Source organism: Marmota flaviventris, chromosome 7 (genome assembly GCF_047511675.1).
Source record: "Marmota flaviventris isolate mMarFla1 chromosome 7, mMarFla1.hap1, whole genome shotgun sequence".
NCBI lineage: Eukaryota > Metazoa > Chordata > Mammalia > Rodentia > Sciuridae > Marmota > Marmota flaviventris.
Genome location: NC_092504.1, coordinates 31,135,982 through 31,153,928, shown reverse-complemented (window position 1 = coordinate 31,153,928; position 17,947 = coordinate 31,135,982). Strand labels below are relative to the sequence as shown.

Below are 17,947 nucleotides of genomic sequence, written 5' to 3'. Positions count from 1 at the left end.
CAGGTACTTGTTTCTATATTTTACATTTCTTATATTTCATGTTATCAGTAATGACTAAGCATTGAATTGGGTAAATGTTTTCTGAGTGAATTGCGATCAACCAAATACAAACACTAATTAATGCTAAATTTTGAAAGACTGAAAAAACTTCATAATACTATACTAAGTTATTACAGGCTAAATCTGATGTTGGTATAAGCCCAATCAATAAAAGAGAACAATTCTTTCTTGCCAAGAATTTTCAGAGTGTTTTGTTTAGAACCTGAAAGAAATTAGGACAATCTGGGAAACATTCACATTCAATCCCTTCCTCTCTGAGACTGTCACAAGGTTTGAGATGAGACTTGAACACTGCATTTTTCAAGAACCTACAGGTAACCCTAACATCTATTACAGGCCAAATTTCACTGGTGTACAATTTAGTCAAGAAGTGGCTGTTACAAAAATTAGTATGTGATGAACCTGCAGTTCAAATTACTGATTTACATAATGGATACTTTACCTCAAACATATGCAAACTGAAATTGCTTGAGTAAAATATTTTAAATAAATTAGTAGAATTTAATGGAGTATTTGTTCTTTTCCAAATGAACATATAGGTAAAACATCTTAACTGTTAATATACATAAACATTAACAAAAAAAAAAATCTATTCTTCCAAAACAACATTTCAAACTTCTTTATTTGCTGTTGAGTCTTCAACTGCCATCACATGTTTAATGAACATGTTATTTAAATGTGACAATCAATTCACTAAGGTTTTTGAATATAGTAATCACTTCCAAGGCTTCAAATGAGGCCCCAAAGAAGTGCAAGCTTTTGATTTGTAGCTACTGAAAAGTAAAGCCATTGTTTACAAAATGAGCATAAAGGAGAATGAAACAAAGCTATTCAGTAGACTTGAAGAGCTATAGAGCTTTCTAGCAGTAGTTTTTTTTAAATTTTTTAAAAGACATTTGGGACTTTGCACGTAGAATTTTAACAACACAAGAATTTACTTTAAAAAAATTGACTGCACATCCATACAACTATAGGACATTAAGCTACAGTCATTAATACAGTTACATACAGAATTTTTACAACTAGAAGAAACCTACTCATTTAATCCAACTTTCTTATTTTGCAGATGAGAAAATTTGAGGCCTCAAATGGCCAAAGTGACTGACCACAAAAACATCAGGAACAGGTTACAAAGCTAGAGTCAGGAAGTATTGTGGGTGGTTAAAGTGCAAACAAAGGAATGGGAATTCCTGCTTACCTTTATACTAAGGCAGTGGGCACAAGGACTAAGGGTGTAAAAGGAGAATGACTTTATATGATATGAATGGTAATTCAAAAGGGGAAAAAAGAAATTGGAATTAAGGATTTTAGACCAAAGTTCATCACCCTGTGACTGCTTCTTGGCTAGGAATAAGAGAGCAAAGAATCTCAGGTTTCCATGACATATCACATCCCTAACCCTGGCTAATCAAATTGCTTTTAATACTCTGGTTCTGTGTAGCTGACAATGTGAATACTTCCTTACTCTTTTTTGTTCTATGTGCTTTAGTTTGGAGGATTGAATTGGACAGGTGTTGGCAAGTAATTAAGAGCATTTTAGGAAGGTTCTAGAGCAGTGTTATGTAATACAGCAGTTACTAGCCCATGAATCTATTTTAATTATTAACAAATACTAGTCTAATAAAATTAAAAATTCATTTCTTTACTTAGACTAGTCATGTTTTAAATGCTCAAAAGTCCCATGAGACTAGAGGCTACCAAACTGGATGACAAATACATGGAACATTCCCATCAATGCATAAAGTTCTACACAATGCTGCCCTAGTCTTATAGACCTAGGTTCGCCTCTCACCCTGTCACTCATTAAGTATCACTGTGGACAAGTTATTTAACTTCTTTAGAGAAGTTAAATGCTTACCTTCTTCAACAGAATGGGGATAAGTAATGCATAGTATTTTCTTTTAGGGAATCCTTCATGGGAGATCAAAAAATGAAATAATTCATGCATGGCTCTAGCACAGAGTAAGTACACAAAGTAAGCTACTGTTAGAAGATTCTTGCTTTTCAGTGGAAAGGTCTATGATTTCAGACTTTTATCTTTATATGATATTATTTGTTTTGTTGGCTTTTAAAAAAACTGATCCCCAGAACTGGGCACAGTGGTGTATGCCTATCATCCCAGCTATTTGGGAGGCTGAGGCAGGAGGATCAAAAGTTTGAGACTAGCCTGGACGACTTAATGAGAACTTGTTTCAAAACGAAGTTTTAAAAGGGGCTGTGGATGTAGCTCAGTGGTTGAGTGACCCTTGGTTCCTCCCTCAATACCAAAAACAAAGAAAGAAAGAAAGGAAAAAATAAATGATCCTTAGTATTATCAGGTCCCTGCTCCCCCACTACCCCTGAATCTGTACTTTTGATTCAGCTCAGGGCCTGTGCATGCCAGGAAAGTGTTCTTTCACTGGGCTATATCCCCCAGCCCCCTGCCCCCAATTTTTTATTTTTTGAGACAGGATCTTGCTAAATTGCCCAGGCTGGTCTCAAGCTTGCAATCCTCTTGCTCCCAAGTGGCTGGAGTTATAAAGGTGTATACACCACCAGGCCTGGCTCTTCCCTCCCACCACCTTTTTTTTCCTGTTAAAATACTAGGTTTCTTGATTAGAATTTGCATTAGGATTTCTTTCTTTCTTTCTTTTTCTTTCTTTCTTTCTCTCCTCTCTCTCTCTCCCTCCCTCCCTCCCTCCCTCCCTCCCTCTCTCTCTCTTTCTTTCGTACTAGGGATTGAACTCAGGGACACTCAACCACTGAGCCACATCCCTAGCCCTATTTTGTATTTTATTTATTGACAGGGTCTCACTGAGTTGCTAAGTGCCTCACCATCGCTGAGGATGTATCCTCCTGTCTCAGCCTCCCAAACTGCTGGGATTACAGGTGTGTGCTACCAGGGCCGGCAAGGATTTCTTAATGGAGTAATTTTTCCTAATGAAGTTTTAACAATTACTTCACAAGCATTATATTACATATAATTCTGAGTAGAAAAAAGGTACACTGCAACTCCAAATGATCTGTTTGGCTTACTCCCTAGGTAAGTGATTTACTCCTGCATCTTAGCTTATGGCAATTAGAATTTATGTCTTTGTGCAGGTGCAATTACTGTATCACGAAATTTTTTGCGTCTTTTATAAATATTTAAAACCATAAATATAAAATGAAAATATGAATTACTCAATACAGGCTATCAGTCTCTAAATTTTTTGATGCATACCCTTTGCAATATACTTTAAGCTTGCGCTCAAATATATTTACTTATTTATAAAAGAAGTAGATACCACTGTACAATTACTATTCATATTATTAAATACAGATAAAAATAATTTAAGAGATTAAATACAAATAGAAGTTCTAACTATTACTCTAATTGATCATCTTATCCCCAAGAGTGTAATTGCTACAGGAATGCACAGCAGGGAAAGATCCACATGGATTAGTATTTGGAAAGACAACAAATAGCAGTAAAATCTGCAATATGTCTTAGAGCTTACATGGGTGAGAAAGTTTAGAAGAGCAATTGGGATTGTCCTCTTTAAGGAGGTGGTCCCCTCCAAGGAGAAGACAAGCCAATTGCATAGAAAAATGACAAAAACTAAAGAAAAACAGTATCATCAAGGTTTGGAGATGTAGTTCAGAGCTAGAATAAGTGCTGAGAATGTACAAGGACATGGGTTTGATCCCCAGCACCCGCTTAAAAAGAATATAATTATCCCTTCCTCTCAAGATAAACATGTTTGGATTCAGGAATTTAAGGTTTGTTTGTTTGTTTTCTTCCTTGCTGGCAACATGAACAGGATATCTATGGGGAAGAGTTAAATGTTTCCAAGAATCAAATTTTCTTAGGTGATAATCACTTTGTAGAAGGTACAGTGAGTACTTTCCTACAATGCTGGTGAGAACTAAAACAGTAGTAATCTTCTTAAAAGGACTTGAAAATACAAATTGAGAATCCAAAAAAATGCATACCCCTGGGACTCTGTCCAGAGGAAATAATTACCTATATGTACAAGATCTAGCAATAGAGAAGATTTACCACAGGTTTTTCTAAGAGGAAAATATTGGAACAATCTAAACACTGATTGAACAAAAGGCACACCAATACTCGAAAGAATGGTGCAGTCATTTACAAAGATATAAGTTATTTAACCACGTGGAAAGATGTTTGAGTGACAAAATTGTTTCTGCCTATCCTGGATTCCTTCTTTTGGTAACAGAACTCACATGTATGCACCTTCTGAGAAACCCACACATTCCCCACCTCAGTTCACATGGCTTGGGCAGAGATGACCCAGCAACCAAGGCCTGGCCAATAACATCATACTTCCTGGCAATAATGATTGGTTCTGGTGGGCACAGGATCTAAACAGGGCTAGTCTGAGTCAATTCATGATGCTGGTTGGCACTCTTGTAAAGAGTTTTCTCTTTTCATTGAAGTTCTAAGTTGATAAAAAGCAAACTTAAGAGCTACTAATGTTTTTTTTTGCTATCATGCTGACAGTCTACCTAAGATAATGCCATGACAAAGAAAAACAGAATCTACAGAGGGAGAAAAATAGATTACTGGTGTTATTTAAGTATCTGAATCCAGCCATGTCTAGGTAGGCTCTGTCCTTGGATTTTTATTTACTTATGTGAAAAAAAAAACCTCCAGCTTTTGCTTATTTGATTTGGGTTTGCTTTTTGTGATCAAAATAGTTATAAGATAAAAATCTACACTAGGGTAAAGAAGTTATACATCTATATGTACAATAAAATTGAGATTTTGATTTTTAAAATACAGATTATTACTATACATGTATAAAAATATACTAAAAGGACACTTCCCTAAATTAACAGTTATTATTTTGGGATAACTGGATAATAACTGATCTTTATTTTTCCATTTTTACTTATCTCTATTTTCTGATGAGTTTTTTTTAAAAAAATATTTTCTTTTAAAAAACTGTTCTTTTAAGTTATATATGGCAGTAGAATGTAATTTCTCATTCTTGTGGTTGTACCTGATATGGAATTACACTGATTATATATTCTTATATGAATAATAGGAAAGTTATATCTGATCACTCTTCTATCTTTCCTATTCCCATGACTTTTTTGGTGTGTGTGATGCTGGGGATTAAACCCAGAGCTTTGTGCATATGAGACAAGCACTCTACCAAGTAAGATATATCCCCAGCCCCTTCCCATGAATTTTTGATAAAACTATATTATGTTTTATGGGGAAAATCACTTAGAAAATTAGATCCAAAAGAAATGTGAAGAATTCTATTTATTTTCACTTCTTGCATACTGCTGATTATAATCTCAAATCCATTCTTTATTTCTACCATAATAATGAGTTTTAGCTGGTCACATGGTTATCCAGGCAGGACTACATTTTGGGGCTTCCCTTGTAACTAGCTGTGATCATCTAAGTTTTCATCATTGAAAATATATGCAGCCTATATCACTTGTTTAATATTCTCCCATTTCTCTCTTTGAGGCTGAAATGCAGACAAGGGGGCTAGATAAGCTTTGACCATGCAGAAAGGATAACACCCTATGATAGAGAAACAAAATGGAAGGAATATGCATCTCTGAATTTATGAGGCACAGCTATTATCTGCCCTGGGCCACCTGCCCATCTGTCAAGAGACAGAGAAATGAACTTACATTTTATTTAAGTCTATGTGTTTCTGAATCTCTAATACATCACCTTAGCCTATGCCCTGCTCATATACTTCCTCAAGTTAAATAACATGCACAGGTGTACCACTGTTTTCATGCCTAGCTCCAAATGGAGCAAAAGAAAATAATATGTGAACAATAAGTGGCATAGACAGGTTCTTCTGCTTTAAAACTTTAGAGTTAGAGTTAGGTGTGGTGGCACTTGCCTATAATTCAGGTTTCTGGAGGCTGAAGCAGGAAGACTGCCAGTTCAAAGCCAGCCTCAGCAAGTTAACAAGACTCTTATCTAAAAATATAAAAAGGGCTGGGGATGTGGCTCAATGGTTAAGCACCCCTGGGTTCAATCCCTGGTACAAAAAAAAAAAAAAAAAAAAAAAAGGCCTTTCTAAGGCCAATTATGTGATTGTAGTGCCTATCCTTTTCTGAAGCTGAATCTTCAGCTTTCCTAGAAATTCTGGGAATTAATATGATTTCAATACTTTTCTATTGCTTTTAAATCATCCAATCAATTTCAGTTACTTAAAACCAACAACTATGATTGATATGACATACAGATAGGCTTCAGGGGGTCCATGAACTATGTGCCAATATTTAAGACACACAGAATATTTTTTGGGAAGAGCTTACATCAGATTCTCATGAGAGTCCATGGTATGATGGGGGCACATATGTGAGAAAGGAGACAAGGCAATATATTCTTCCCAGATACAAGAACTATTATAGTTGAACTTTGCTATTTCTGGAAACAAATTTTATTTTCACATGAAAATGTAAAGAATATAAATTTAAGACTAAACAAAATTAATAGACTGGATCAAACAATGAGATCCAGAGTCAACATAAAAGAGGCCAAGAAAAAAAAGCAGCCTTTGAAGAAATGTGACATTATGAACATAATCCTATTGGGAAAAGAGGACACCTAAGTGCCTTCAAGATGAGGCTACGAGAAGCAAATCGGTTGACCAAGGAATAGAAGAGTTCCGGATATCTAGAGTTGAAAGACAGGAAGGCAATATGTAAGATGGGTCAAAGGGTGTGGATTCAGAGTTGTGGCTGGGTCAAAAGACTGTACCTGTAACCCAGCCAGGCTTTACATTCTCAAGAGGCAGATGAAGAATTAGCTGGGGAAAGAAGGTGAAAATGGTTAGAATGAATAATGAGGTATATATTAATCCAATTTGAACTCTATGATTAGTGAACAATAGTCACACAGAAATGACTGTTTGTATGTAGGTAACAGAGCATTCGGTTAAAAAATACAGAAAAGAATCTATTCCCAAGTGATCAAGGTCAGGATCTACAGTGATAAATCAAGTTACTTTATTTCTCTAGTAGTCTTAGCCAGAACCCATAAGCCCAGTCTAATCATGAGAAAACCATCAGACAAATCCCAATTGAGTAAGACATTCTACAAAACACCTGACCAGAACTCCCAAAACTGCCACAGTCATCAAAAACAAGGAAAGTCTGCCAAACTATCACAACTAATAGGAGCCAAAGGAGACATTGTGACTTAATATATTGGTAGTATTTGGGAAAAGATCCTGGAACAGAAAAAGGGCACTAGGTAGGAAACTAAGGAAATCTATAGGACTTTAGTTAAATAATAAATATATCAACATTGACTAAATAATAGAAACTGATATACCATATTAATGTAAGATATAAAAAATAAGGAAAAGTGGGTTTGGGTATATAGAAACTCACTGTACTATGTTTGCAAATTTTCTATAAATCTTAAACTGTTCTAAAAATACTTTATTTTTAAAAATACAGCCATTTTACTTACTAACCTTGAGCAAGTTACTTAGCCTTTCTGTGCCTCAACTGTCTCATCTGTAAAATCAGAATTAGGATGAGAGCAGTAACAACTAAAAATTGTGTTAATATATTAAAGTGCCCTGAACTTCCTATGTGCCTCACAGGAAGCACACAGTATTAGCTTTCATTACTATTGAATATTCTTAAAGGGCAATAACATTTTATGCACACTAAAAATAGCCCAAAATTCATAATAACTTCATAAGCAAAATGTGAAATAATGAAATTTCCTCAATTTAAAAGATGTCAAAAATTACATAATTTCAACGTGAGTAAATCAAGTGAGGTGCAAACTGTCTTTATATATGGTCATGTGGTGGGCCACCATAAAAATCTTCCTATCTCTGGAAAGAATTTGTCTGGAATTAAGGTCTTAGGAACCTATTGTCCCCCCCCCCCCAAAAAAGGTGGTTCTGTTATTTAGAATCTAAAATTTCTCGTGATATAAAAAAACAAGATTTATATTTAAATAACAAAGTAATGACTTAGATGCTCCCATGGAGAAGTGATGGCTAGGTTATAGACCCAAGATCAAAGTTAAAAATGTGAGAATATTTTAAACCACTCAGATGGATGGCAGCAGAAATTACCAGAAGTCTAATGCTCAGACAGATATTTATTGTGTCCAGAATATTGCTGACAAAACATATTACCTCCTATGATGCCTCTTAATTCCTGCCTTAAATGGTCCAGATCCACTGAGGGAATTGTGATTCTGGGTATGTAAAATCACTCAGCTACTTTCCTTTTCTCTAATTACTCAAAATTTCAGTTTAAGTTCTGGGAGCTATGTAAACATTATGACTGCTATAAGAAGAAATTAGAAAATCAAATGTATTTCCCATTATAGCTTTAATATTTTAAATTTAATATTTTAAGATATCAATCTATAATATGGTCAAATGTTTTAATACATTTCACTATTTACAAATATTTAAAAAGAATTATTCCCAAGTTATATACAAAAATTTGATGAATGCCATTGAAACTTATTTTGATGTTAACGGTGACAGCCTTTGACTTGTTTACAGTAGAAGGAAAATCACTTAGAGAAGTCTGACTGCTCACTTAATCAAAAAGCTGAGGGCATATAAATGTATCTTTATGTAAAGGTCAAAGACTTAGAGCTAGAGGACTGAAGGAAGATATAAGAATTATATGTATTTAATCTAGAGAAAGAGAGAGAGAGAGAGATAGAGAGAGAGAGGTGCGCATGTATAAACACAGAAGACATTCTAAAATATAAAATTTTTCCTGTTTTGCAATAAGATGTTAAGAGTGAAATTTCAAATCATCAGGTATATAAAATTGCTTTGACATATTCCTCTTATATCTAGAAACCAGAGATGCTTTCAGTTCATTTTATTTTTGAAATAATATTTTAGGAAAAGTTTGGTCTCTGAAGATGTGAACTGTCTACTCCCATCTTACTTGGTTCAATTTTCTTGATTACCATTTTTTAATAAGTGTTTTAGGGAGCTGGGGATGTGGCTCAAGTGGTAGCGCGCTCGCCTGGCAGGCGTGAGGCACTTGGTTCGATCCTCAGCACTACATAAAAATAAAATAAAGATATTTTTAAAAAGATGAAAGGACAATACTTTAAAAAAATAAAATAAATGTTTTAGATTTTTTTAAATGCCACTTTATTTTATATCTCTTGTAAATAAAAATATCAATTTTAAATTCTTGAAGAATGCTCATAGCAATCTCTTAGTTGAAACACGTATCTTTTTTCTTTCATAATGAACAGCTCACCAAGATATTTCAGTATGCATACCAAAGAAAAGATTAAATTTTAGTAATCATTAGCTATGCAAACTACCTTTGTTGTAAGGAAGTAAACAACAGCAACTAATGTTTCCAAGATTATACATGAATATGAGTTTTTTACTCACATTATAATTTATCCAGGTAGTAGACACATGTTAAGAGTTTTACAATCTATGCTGGCAAAGAGATGAATGCTTCATATTTTCTAATTTTATTTAAATATTCTTGACATATTGATTTTCAAATGAAATGGTGATTAATCTTTAGCTTCCCACAAAAATGAAAAACCATGAACCTTTTACTATATAAGTTATTCTCTTTAGGGCAACAAGTCTCCAAAGATAATACAAAACAATGAAATCACATTAGCTCAACTGATCTCCATATTAAAAGTATTAGTGGCTCCTATTCCTTTAAGATAATGAAAATTTACAAATTAATTTAAAACACTGTGAATTAGATACACTATTTACTAGTGTAAAGCTATCCCTCCCCTCCATTACTCAAATGATTACAGATGACTGTCTATATCTTTCATCACTTCAACACCACAGTTCAAAATTCCATGTTCTGAAGGTTATAAGAGGAAAAGGTGGTAAATATCCCCAAATAAGAGATACCTGAATATCTGAATTCATTTTATCTCAATCCCTTATGATGCTTACATTAATCATAACTAGCAAGTGAATTTTAAGTATAGTCAAAACATGCAAAGAAATTTTAAAAGAAAAAATAAAGAATTAAACCAGCTAAATCACAAACATCAGTGCCTTTTAATATTTAGGAATATTTCTGAGTGAAGGTGAATCAGAAAGATGACTTTCATGCTCTAACTTGTTATATGATCTGTTATAGTGGTTTAAACTGATTAATAAGAAAATCCATTTCAAAGATAAAGCCAAATTCCAAGGATGAAGATGCATAAAGTCATTATGAAATTATCAATTTTTATTTATTTATTTTTCTTCCAACTTATTCCCCTTCTTTTTGACCCCTTTTTACCAGCTGACCACATCTGGCCCCTCTATGTTCCCTTAAACTCTCCTGAAAAGATGTCCTTCATTTCCCTAAAAACACAAATGTCAAAGTGAAGATAACTGGAATTAGCAGCTGTCATCTTAGAAAGAGACATGTTACTTAGTATTCTCTGTATTAGTCTGAGAGCTGCAACATAGATAGGACAAAGAGAAATAACCATAGAAAAATAGTATTGACAACTAAAATGGTGTCAAAAATAGGCAATTATAAGTGTATCTCTTTGTAAAACCTTTCATTTTCATTAAACTCAAATTTGACTCTACAATCTATTATAAACTAAAATGTCACAAAATTTTATACAATAGAAATGTCTTCTCTAGTTTTGCTATGAATATAGAAGGTAAATGAAGGAAGCAAACCGCCTGTCAATGATGCATAAAACTGGTACTGTATTTTCAAAGCAGAGCCAGATCTATATATAGAACACAAGATATTTCAAAATGAATGTTATATGTTTATCTTTATAATTTTACAAAATTGTTATAACATTGTTTTAAATCCTAGCAAAAAGTACATGTTCATACCAAGATACTATATATGTATGAGGATATACAAATAATCAAGTTTTAAAATAAAAATGCTAAATTATTTTAAAACATTATAGAGAATATACCCCCACACCCCATTTCTAACAGTAAGAAAATAATCAACCTGCATGAACTGGAATCAGATTCATTTTCTTCTTCACTAGTGCCATCATCCACTTCTGGTCTATCCAGCCAATGTGCACCGCCACAATCTTCTGTTGTAAACTCAAATGCAGGGACTTCGGAGGTGGATGCCATTGGCCAAGAAGGTGAATTCTGAAAATCCAGTTGGCTGGACCTTCGGTAACCAATTGAAGCCAAAGGCAATTGTAGGCTACATGGATCTAAAAACTTTCTCCCACCGTTTGCTCCAGTCTGTCCTCGATTCCAAAATTCTCCCTGCTGGCTGTCAACTGTAGAATTAGGAGATGATGCTTGATGGCCAAACCACCTCCATCTGATTTTCAAAATCTGTTTCACATCAAACTCTTTACGAGAACCAGACATCCTCAGAGAAACCAAGTGATCGTCTAGGCAACGGGCAAAAAGCACTGCACACAGATTTGTGCATCCAACCAAGATAAGAGAAGTATATGCCCTGCTGTACACAACAAACAGATTTAAGAGAATATAAATTACATGCATATATATATATATATCTCTACATTTACTTTTATGCCAATATATCAGATTATAAAGAACAAAGGATAATGCATAAAGATGAAACCCGGTGGAACATTCCGTTCAATCAGAGCAAACTCTCATCCGCCTATCCTGAAGCAGCAAGACCACTTTCCCTGCTCTCCCTTCCCATACTGGCCATTAGCTCTCACAAACACTGACAGCATTCATTAAAGTCCTTTCAAATGCAGAACACCACCCCCTTTTCTTAAACCACAAATGACAGAGACAGAAAGCACTATCCCAGTGCAGTATCTCAGTCTTTACTGCTTAGTATATTAACTCTTTTATTGCTGAAACAAGAAATGTATTCCAGAGCGTTTTTCTTTGTACTTAAAAAAAAAAAATCACTTTACAACCAAAATGTTTCTATTTTTAAACCAAGTTCCTAGGTGAGACATCACAAAATAAGTTTTTTAAAAAGTATTTTTAATTAGATGAGTTGCGGTGATTTTCAAACTGCCCTATGGATAAGGGGTGAGAAGGAAATAGTGCAAAGGTTGAGTTCTAGATTGTTACCTTCCATCTCTTCCTCCCTTCAAAAGGGAGGATATCTAATTAATATAATAAGATCTTGGAAGATTTCACTTAAAGAATAATGAGAAGAATTAGGAGAAAAAGTTTGAAAACCACAAAGGATCAAAATTTGACAGTACTTACTCTTTTTCAAATAAATAACCTGAAGCCAATATTTTCCTATAATCATGATAGAACCACTTCCATTAAGCATAGTATTCAAATTTATAGGATACTGCTTAGGAAAAGAAAGTGTCACCCTATGAAGCAACGAAGGACTGGGAAAGGGCTGTTCCTTGGTGTACAAGTATCCTAATGGTGCCCTCTGTTGTTGGCAAAACAAAGCAATGGTGTGAACACGGGTACAGTTAAAGAAAAACTGATAAAGCAAATTTAAAAACCATTAAGTTTTTAAGATATAGAGTACTAATTGTAAGCAATGCATTGTACAAGGCATTATAAGGGAAACGGAGACATACACATCTTGGTTTCTATTCCTAAAATTAAAAAATCTTTTTATTAAAACAAAAAGTATTTGACAAATTAAAATATGAAGCATTATAATGCAGCAGTAATAAATTTTATGATCTATAAATGCAGAATTCCAGTTTTTAGGGTACTTAATATTTACTTCTATATCGAATAATTTCATACAAAAGCAACATCTATATCAACTGACCAAAAATCAAAACAAAAAGCTATCTTGGAGGCTTACAAGAATATTGGGAGGCATATAACTTGACCTTACACAGTCTTTAGGAGAATAAAAATTATTCAGAAAAACAAGGATGAGAAGCATGAAAAGCCATTTATGATTCTGTACTAAATACTACAAGAAAAAATATAAAAATTATAAGAGAAAGGAGACATCAGGATGGTGTGGAGTGGCACAAGCCAGTATCATTAGGCAGAAGGAGGACAGATTTATATAAAGTAAGAAAGAGATTAATAAAAGCATGAAATGAGCATGTTGACGAGGAAGGAGGGGAAATATCAGTTTGATCAGCCAGTCAGCCATACCTAATTAATTTTACGTATAGGAGATAAACTTAATGAATCTGACACAATAAAAAGCCTTGGGCACAAAGTAAAGGTGTTATAAGTGGTCTGTTGAATAGGGTGATATTTTAGAAAATTAACTTGGTGGTAGTATGCAGGATGCATGAGGGAGTGAAATGACAGTTTTCTCTTCTCACCAGTCAGGCTCCTTCCTATCAAAACCCTTAAAACTCCACTCCACTTTTATTTCTCACTCCACTCTTTCTTTCTAACTATTATCCAACACAGGCTATTGTCCACCACTTCATCAGTCAGTCTACATTATGTTACTCCCTCTTTAACAACACTGTTTGTTCCCAGTTTCTCTGGTTTTAAAATCCTCCTTATCCTTCGAGGTATAGCTCCGTCACTGCCACCCTTATAAACACATCTTCAAACATTCTAGCCTTTCCTTCTCAACAATGGTAGCACCACTCCCTCCCACCACAAAGGCTTCTGGAAACTGGGGGAAGGGTAGGTTTTAGATGAGTGAATGCAGAGTGCTACAGGCACTGAGTGGGCATTGCAATGCATGGTATAGACTGATACAAAGAACAACTCTCACTGTAATAGCACATAATGATCTTGTCATCTTTACCTTAGTCATTCGAATAAGTATTTGCCATGTATTTATACCTATGAGGCATCGAGACAAATGAATCACTAACATATCCTGCTTTTAGTAAGTTTAAAACTTATACTCTAACAAAGGATAATTAAGTGTCTATTAAAAAAGAATTCATTTTAATATATGGGGTTTTTGTTTGTTTTGGTTTTTGGTACCAGGGATTGAAACCAGGGGTGCTTTATGTTTGAGCTACATCCATATCCCTTTTTATTTTTTATTTTCAGAAAGGCCTCACTAAGTTGCTAGGACCTTGAACTTGTGATCCTCCTGTCTCAGCCTCCCAAGTAGCTGGGATTACAGGCATGCGGCATGAGGTTTTAGAAATAAATTTTAAATTGGATTTAATTGATCAATATGAGAGCACATTACCAGTGTGAGAGATTCTAATTACAATAAATGCTAATTCTAATAGCTAGAGTAATTTTAACTGGTTGGTTGGTTGACTCACTGAAACCTTAACTTGAAATGTGAGACATTTCTCATCATAACTCTCTATTAGAAAAAATTTAGACATGAATGCTATAATGTTAAACCATGTCCCCATTCTCAAGAGGGTCCAAATATACTTTTTTCATCAAGTTTTCAGATATACATTGAATATATAACTCTTTAATGTAGTAGATGTTCTGAGTGGACTGCAGTGGGAGATCAACCATTGAAATAGGTTGATAGCAGGATCCTGCTGTCATGATCATGGGTTTAGCTGTATACGCACGCGCGCGCGCGCACACACACACACACACACACACACACAAAGCCATTCACATGAGTAGACTCACTGTATGCTTGTTCAGTTCTACCTTTATTTATCAATCCTCCTCCACTAATTATTCCCAGTAATCAATGTAGACAGATTAGTATGCAACCTTTCACAGCTCTCTCCATGTTTATAAAATCATATAAAACCTACATATTCCTTTATATGATTTTGATAATTGGTATAAGAGAGCTCATACTATATATATCATTTTGGCATTTTGCTTTTCTCACCTAATTTTATATATATACACAGAAATGTAATTTAATAACCTCTTTAATAGTTGTATGATATTTCATAATTTTAGAACAATTCATTGAACTATCTCTTGCTATAACCATTTGGGTTGATTTCAAGTGTTTGTTTGATTGCTAGCTATTACAGTAACATTGAAATAGACATCCTTGTGAAGCTTTTGTGCTGATGAAATTTATTCCCAGAAGTATGACTGCTGGATTGAGGTATGTGTATTTTAAATTTGAATAGTTAGTTTACCTTCCCTAAAATTCACATTTCAAACATAAGTGAGCGCACCCTTCTCATCTATTTTCATAGGCCTGACAGTTAACAATGAGTATTATAATTCTTTTAATTCCAGATGATTACTGAATTGGAGCATATTTTTGTAGGTTTACTGGCCATTTCTGAGCTATCTACTTATATATTTTTTTTGCCTGTCTTTCTCTTGGTCTATTCAACTTTTCTTTAGAACCAAGTAGAAGCTTTCTGTGTATTAGAGATATTCACTCTGTGTTCTTGTATTTTGAAAATACTTTAATTTGTTCTCCAAATGAATATTAACTAGTGCCTGTACCTTTCAAAATATTTTAAAATTAGAAGTTTGATACATAATAGAATAGTATGCGAATTATAACTGGAGGCTTAAAGAATTATGAGTCAGTCATATCATATAATCATCCAGGCTTAGAAAAGATTATGATTACCAGCACTCAAAAAGGCTTTTTCATGCCCCTCCCCAAAGGTAACCAACATGCTTATCATAAATTCATTTTACCTGTTTTTGAAATTCACCCCGTGTACTCTTTTGTTCACCACTGTTTTGGAATTAATTTGTTGTCTGCAGCTGAGAGTATATCCCAATAATAGAGTACTTGCCTAGCATGTGTGAAGCTCTGGGTTCAATTCCCAGCACAACACACACACACACAATCTGTTGTCTGTAGCAGCTGATGATTAATTTTTATGGTTATATAGTATTTCACTGTTTAAATACACAATCATCAAAATCCATTCTGTTGCTAACAATCATTTGAGTGATTCCTAGTTTTAAGCTTTTGCAAATAATGTTGCTATATAAATATTCTTATACATGTTGTCTGTTGCACGTATATATGCATTTATGTGTGTGTGTGTATAGAAGTAAACTGCTGGAACATAAGGTATACATATGTTATATTCGACTATTGTCAACAATTTACACTTCTACAAGCAGCACATGAGAATTCCAGTCACACTGGTACTGTTGAGCTCTTTAATTTTAATCATTCTTTTGGGTGAGTAGTGGTATTCCTTTTAGTTTTCTTTTATATTTCCTTGATTATGATGAAGTTGAGCAATTTTTTTCATGTTTATTGATTATTTGTATGTCCTCTATGAAGTGGATGTTTAGGTCTCTTACTTTTTTTCCTACTATCTTCTTGATTTTTCAAAATATTTCTGATATTCTCTTTATGAAAAATATGTAGTAAACTTAAGAATTAATGTTTTATGGCATGAAGTTATTATTTAAATAATACTTTTCTTCTGTCCCATCAAACTTTTGCCAAAAAGATATAAAATTGTTCAGCCAAATATTAATCCAGCTCTGATAAGTACTTCCTTGAACTATTTATTTATTTATTTATTTAGGTATTGGGGATTGAACCTAGGGGCATTTTACCACTGAGGCACATCCCCAGTTCTTTTATTTAATTTTTTAATTTTGAGACAGGATCTTGCTAAGCTTACAGTCTTGTTAAGTTGCTAAGGCTGGCCTTGAACTTGCAATCCTCTTGCCTCAAATAGGCATGCACCAGTATGCCTGACTAGGGCAATTATTTATAGAAGATCAATATATATATATACATATATATATATATATATATATATATATATATATATATATATATATATAAAATCATTACAATGTTATGTAAAATATATGATCTTCACTAACTTATCTATATAATTTAGGGCCCTTATCATTCTCTGTCCTCCTGACCCTCTTAAATCTTTCATAGCACTTACTACTAGCTAGAATATTTATTTGCTTACTTTCTTTAAACTCACTACAGAGTAAACTGCAGTACAACTTTGTTTAGGTTCATCACTGTAATTTTAGCACTTAGAATAGTACCTGGCAAATACATGCTCCATAAGTGGTTCTCCAATAATGAATGAATCCAACAATTTTAAGAGCAATAACAAAATGTAAGTAGTTATACCATGTATTTTTAAAGCATGTCTGATTTATTAATGTAAAGATTAATTATTACTATTATAAATATTATTCATGAAGATTATTTTAATGTAAAACTTAAATTATTAATATAAAGATTTAATATTCACATCCTTGTGAATTTTACCATTAATGACATCTACTTCTGATAAAATTTCAAGGTTTTTTGTTTTATTGCCAGAGTTAAGCTTCTTTGTTTAAAAAATGTTTTTATCAGTTCATTATAGTTAATACATAATAGTGTTGGGCTGAGGTTGTGGCTCAGCGGTAGAGTGCTTGCCTAGCATGTGTGAGGCACTGGGTTTGATCCTCAACATTGCATATAAATAAATAAAATAAAGGTCCATTAAAAACTAAAATAAATAAATTAAAAAAAACCATAATACTGGGGTTCACTCATATATGTATATAATATCATTTGGTCCATTTCAATCCCTAATATTTCTACTTTCCTTTTCCTCCTCCCTTCCCCTATTTCCTTTCCTCTACTCTACTGGTCCTCCTTCTAGTTATTTATTTATTGTTTCGTGGGGTTTTTTTTTTTTTTTTGGTATCAGGAATTGAACTCAGGGGTACTTGACCACTGAGCCACATCCCAACCCTATTTTGAATTTTATTTAGAGACAGGGTCTTACTGAGTTGCTTATCACTTTGCTGTTGCTGAGGCTGGTTTTGAACTCACAATCTTCCTGTTTCAGCCACCCAAGCAGCTGCTGGGTTTACAGGCGTGTGACACTGCGCCCGGCTTATTTATTGTTGTTTAACTGGTGTATTATAAACATACTGTATATTTTTAAATTATAAAATAAATTAAAAACCAAATATTTCAAAAGTTATTAGTGAGTTAGGCATGATGGTACACAGCTGAAATCCCAGCTACTGGGGAGGCTGAAGAAGGAGGACTGCAAGTTCAGTGGTAGAGCCCCCAGGTTCAATTCCCAGTGTGTGTGTTGAGGGGCAGGGAGTAGAGAGAAGAAAAAGAAAGCGTTTACCTCCGG

At 33.9% G+C, this 17,947-nt stretch overlaps 1 protein-coding gene across 7 annotated transcripts in view; it reads right to left on the bottom strand.

Annotated features, from left to right (window-relative positions):
• Nucleotides 1–17,947, bottom strand: part of Klhl5 (kelch like family member 5) — a 68,043-nt gene that overhangs the window by 38,297 nt on the left and 11,799 nt on the right. For 3 of the 7 annotated variants that reach the window (XM_027938671.2, XM_071614216.1, XM_071614218.1), the window contains exon 3: nucleotides 10,996–11,472. The exons of 3 other annotated variants lie outside the window; for them this stretch is intronic. In XM_027938671.2, coding sequence (XP_027794472.1) covers nucleotides 10,996–11,472 — 477 coding nt within the window. The remainder of the gene's footprint in view (nucleotides 1–10,995; nucleotides 11,473–17,947) is intronic. One more of the 7 variants, XM_071614217.1, reaches the window with a different exon arrangement.